The sequence below is a fragment of the Eimeria tenella genome, genomic scaffold, assembly GCF_000499545.2.
Source record: "Eimeria tenella Houghton genomic scaffold, Eth_scaff27, whole genome shotgun sequence".
Lineage (NCBI taxonomy): Eukaryota > Apicomplexa > Conoidasida > Eucoccidiorida > Eimeriidae > Eimeria > Eimeria tenella.
In genome coordinates this window covers 177,876-182,613 of record NW_013542574.1, presented here as the reverse complement: position 1 = coordinate 182,613, position 4,738 = coordinate 177,876, and the positions used below count along the sequence as shown (strand labels likewise).

Sequence of the window (4,738 nt, the reverse complement as noted above, 5' to 3'; positions counted from 1 at the left end):
CCCCCCGGGGGCCCCTGGGGGCCCCCAGGGGAGCCCCCAGGGGGGCCCCCCGGAGGAGCCCCCTCAGGGGGGGCCCCCTGATGCGCAGGACTTGCAGATCTAATGTCGTTGAGGTCCAGAGTTTGTTTTTCAATTTGTGTTCTGTAACATCTGTAAACAATTACTCTTCCGTTTTTTTGTGCTGCTGCTAATAAAATAAAATCTGCATTTTCTCTTTCAGCTCCGAAGGCCAAACAAGTCACCGCGTCCCGGTCTTCTTCCCGCCCCGGCTGCGCAGCAGCAGCAGCAGCAGCAGCAGCAGCAGCAGCAGCAGCAGTAGCAGCAGTAGCAGTGTTGGCAGGTTGAGGGGGAGGTGGCAGCACGGGAGCAGCACCAGCAGTAAGTACCACGCAGCAGCAGCAGCAAAATAAATAACACGAATTAATAACTTAAATTAAATTAAATTAATTAAATAAATAAAATAAATAAATAATCAGTAAATGACTAACTTGAATTTCGACAACAGGAACGACTCCGTCGCAGGGCGAGTTGCGCTGGGGTGTATGTACAGCTGGCGGCACCGACGGATGCAGAAAGGAAAGTTCACTTTGAATTTTGAAATTTCTTTTTGCAATTTCTCCATTAGCTTTTCCAGTTGCAATAAAAGACCGAATGGAGTCGACAAGAGAAGCAGAGAAGGAGCTGGAGCTGCGCAGCAGCCGCCCCGGCAGCAGGCTCGACGCGCCCCTGCTGCTGCTGGTGCTGCTGCTGCTGCTGCTGCTGCTCAGCCGCTGCTGCCGCAGCGCTGCTTCCGTTTTGCTGCGCCGCTGCAGCAGCAAAGCCCCGGAAAGCCCCAGCTGTTCGTACACCGAAGATAACTCAAACAAACTTTTGTAGTGGCAGCCCAAAGACGCAGCTGCGCGCAACAAAACCCCAAACCCTAAACCCTAAACCCTAAACCCTAAAGTACACGTCGCAAGCCCTGTTCCTTAAAACGAGCCTGCAGCAGCAGCAGCAGCAACTTCCAGCGAGCAACAGCACCAGCAGCAAAAACCTGGGAATCTGCAGCAGCGCGCTCTTAAGCCCAAACTCTAAACCCTAGCAAACCCTAATAAACCCTAGCAAACCCTAGCAAACCCTAGCAAAGCTAAACCCTCGGAGAAGCTGACCTGCGTCTCTGGCGACCTGTGGGTCGACTCTGCCTGCGTCGGGGTCTGCTGCTGCTGCTGCTGCTGCTGCTGGTGCTGCTGCTGCTGCGTTGTTTTCGACGAGCAGCAGGCGCAGCAGCGCAGCAGAGTCGCCGAGCTGCGGCAGCAGCACTTCTTTGAAAAGCGACAAGAGAGACACAAACCCTTTTTTGTGGTTTGGATTAAACACCATGCACAAAAAGCTGCAGTGCAGCAAACGCTGTCTGAGGGTTTCCAAACACTGCGGACTCCAATCAAAGGTGAAGTACAAAACCACCAAGCGCGGGCACTGCACCTGCGACAAACACTAAACCCTAAACCCTAAACCCTAAACCCTAAACCCTAAACGCCAAACCCTCAACCCTCAACCCCAAACCCAAACCCTACACTCTCAACCCAAAAGCCTAAACCCTAAGCCCTAAACCCTAAACCCCAAACCCCAAACCCTAAACCCTCAGCCCTCGGGTCTGAGTCCTGGGAAGCACTAGGACAAACTAGCGGACCCTCAGCAACAGGCCCAAGGACAAATCCACCAGCAGCAGCAGCAGCAACAGCAGCAGCAGCAGCAACAGCAGCAGCAGCGACAGAAGCAGCAGCAAGAGGGGCGAACCTTGACGAGAATTTCGAACCAACCCTCCTTGTCGTACGTGCCCTGCTGCTGCAGCAGCTCCTGCTGCTCCTGCTGCTGCTGCAGCTGCTGCTGCAGCTGCTCCTGCGCGTGGGTGTCTCCTAATTGCTGCAGCAAAGCTTCCAGAATTTGTCTCTTGCCAACTCCTTTGGGGCCCAGCAGCAGCATGTCGATAAACCTGCGATCGCAGACGGGGGGAACACCTGCTGCTGCTGCTGCTGCTGCTGCTGCTGCTGCTGGTGCTGCTGGACTTTCCTCTGCTGCTGCTTCTGCTCCTGCTGCAGGAGCAGCAGCAGGCCCCTGCGACCTCTCCACAGCGCTGTCTTCCAGCACGAGCTTGTACTTAGCTTCTGCTACTTGCCGCTGCTGCTGCTCCTGCTGCAGCTGCTGCTGCAGCCGCTGCACCTGCTGCTGCAGCTGCTGCAGCTGCTGCTGCTGCTGCTTCTCTCGCTCTGCTGCTTCTGCTTCTCTTTGTTCAAACAAAACTTTTAAATCACTTATTTCCAAACTGCTGCCTCTCCGGGGCCCATGGGGGGCCCCCAAGGGAGGCCAGTGTGCTGCTGCTGCGGGGGGCCCCCACGGGGGGCCCCCACCCTCCTCTGCTGCTGCTGCTGTTGGTGCTGCTGCACTGCTTCCCGTCAGCAGCAGCCGCAGGCTTTCCAGCTGCTTCTGCTGCTCGCTGAACATGTCTGCAGCAGCGGCGAACGCACACCAAAACAAAACCCTAAACCCTAAACCCTAAACCCTAAACCCTAAACCCTACTCGGCGAAGACTGGGTCTACCACGGCAATATTCGTAGGCCCAGAAGAGAGTGTACTGCAGCTGCAGCAAAATCCAGGAGGCATCAGCAGCAGCAACAGCAGAAGCAACAGCAGCAGCAGCTGCTGCGGCAATATCAACAGCAATAGCAGCAGCAGCAGCAGCAGCAGCACCTGCTTTGGCTTTGTATTCAGCTTTTAATTCCTTCTTCTCCTTAGTCGCCTGTTGCAGCTGCTTCTGCAGCTCGTCAGCACGGGCCTGAACAGCAGCAGCAGCAGCAACAGCAGCAGCAGCAGCAGCAGCAGCTCAGCGCAGCGTCAACAGCAGTAGCAAAGCTTGTTGCATCGATATCATCAGCAGCATCAGTAGCAGCAAACCCGGGAGCAACTGCAGCAGCAACTGGAGCAACGGCAGCAGCAGCAGCAACTAAGCCAACAGAGTAACACCGCCACCTGCAGCAGCAGCAGCAGCAACAGCAACAGCAGCAGCAGATCTGACCTGCTGCTGCAACTCTCGAGTTGCTGCCTCTTCCGCCTGCTGCCGCGCCTCCGACAACTCTTGCTTCAAGCCCTGCAGCAGCAGTAGCAGCAGCAACAGCAGCAGCAGCAGCAGCAACAGCTGCATCATCGAAGCTGATCGCTCCACTTCGCCCGCCGCCCCCCATCCCCCATTTATTTATTTATTTACTTTTATTTATTTATTTATTTATTTATTTATTTATTATTTAAATTACCTGCACCAGTTTGACCAGCCCCGCCACATCTCTGGCTTCGGCTTTGAGGCGCCGCAGCTGCCGCAGCGCCAGCAGCCGTTTCCATCTGCAGCAGCAAATAAAAAGAAACTAAATATTTATTTTTAGTTTTTTCTTTCATTTTTATTTTCTAGTTTTGTTTGTTTTGCGCATTTTGGCATTTAAACCAATTATTTACTCCGCTTATTAGCTGCGCAGCAACTCCAAGCAGTTTGCAGCAGCAGCAGCAGCAGCAGCAGCAGCGCCACCACTGCCGGCATTCTCTGCAGCAGCAAAAGCACCCCTACTAGCCTTAGCAGCAGCAACAGCAGCACCTACACTAGCCTCAGCAGCAGCAACAGCAGCAGCAGCAGCTCTACCACCACCAGCCTCAGCTCAGCACCAGCAGCAGCAACAGCAGCAGCAGCACCACCACCACCATTCCAGCAGCAGCAGCAGCACCACCACCACCACCCCTTCAGCAGCAGCAGCAGCAGCAGCAGCAGCACTAGCAGCAGCAGCAGCAGCAGCAGGAGGTATACCTGAGTTGGGCGAGGACAGTTGCCTTTTTGAGGGCGAGGAAGTTGTGTCTTTGCTGCTTCATCCGGAATGCTGCTTGAATCTTTGCTGCTGCTTGCTGCTGCTGCTGCAGCGAAAGAGACACTTGGCGGCGGTGGGCTCTGTAGGCCCTTTGAATCAAAACTATTTGTTTCCTCTTTCTGCAAAACACAACACTTACTATTTATTTATTATTTATTATTTATTATTTATTTATTATTTATTTATTACTTATTTATTTATTTATTTATTTATTTATTTATTTGTCTTTTATTTGATCCGTTTGGCTTCTTATTTGGCCACTTATTTGCCTTTCGAGGTCTCCGGCGGCACCGGGCGAAAACAGAAAAAACAAAAAATAAAACAAACAAATAGAACAAATAAATAAATAAATAAATAAATAAATAAATAAACATAATTAGTTAATTAATTAAAAGAAAGAAATAAAAGGAGAAGCGGAAAAGAGGTGGGGGGCGCTGGCGCTGGCGTGGGGTGTATGTACACCTGAGGAAGGCGTTTCTGTCCCGGATCATTTTGAAGAAGTTTTGAATTAAAATGGACTTTTCATTTTTGAGGATTTTTTCCTTTTTGAGTTTGGCGAGCCAGGCCCTGACGGCGCGCTGCAGCAGCAGCACGCAGCGCCGCAGCAGCAGGAACAGCTGCTGCTGCTGGTGGCCGCGGTAGGCCGCCTGCACCTTGGTTGCTGCTGCAGCACGAGCAGCAGCAAGAGCAGCAGTTAGAACAGAATAGCTTTCGCGTTTGAAGAAGCAAAGAGTTTCCCCGACAGCCCACGTGCATGCGGGAGCAGCAGCAGCAGCCGCCGCCGCCGCGGCCGCCGCTGCTGCTGCCTGCGGGCCCCCCGCCGCCGCCGCAGCAGCAGCAGCAGCAGCAGCAGC

At 53.3% G+C, this 4,738-nt stretch overlaps 1 protein-coding gene across 1 annotated transcript in view; it reads right to left on the bottom strand.

Moving 5' to 3' along the window:
• Window positions 1-4,738, bottom strand: part of ETH_00011990 (myosin F (TgMyoF) protein, putative) — a gene marked incomplete at both ends in the record, with an annotated part of 11,096 nt that overhangs the window by 3,608 nt on the left and 2,750 nt on the right. Inside the window, 9 exons of the mRNA XM_013375352.1 lie at window positions 92-269; window positions 489-895; window positions 1,149-1,461; window positions 1,777-2,483; window positions 2,728-2,812; window positions 3,053-3,124; window positions 3,288-3,372; window positions 3,827-4,003; window positions 4,347-4,738. Of these exons, the coding sequence (XP_013230806.1) occupies window positions 92-269; window positions 489-895; window positions 1,149-1,461; window positions 1,777-2,483; window positions 2,728-2,812; window positions 3,053-3,124; window positions 3,288-3,372; window positions 3,827-4,003; window positions 4,347-4,738 (2,416 nt within the window). The remainder of the gene's footprint in view (window positions 1-91; window positions 270-488; window positions 896-1,148; window positions 1,462-1,776; window positions 2,484-2,727; window positions 2,813-3,052; window positions 3,125-3,287; window positions 3,373-3,826; window positions 4,004-4,346) is intronic.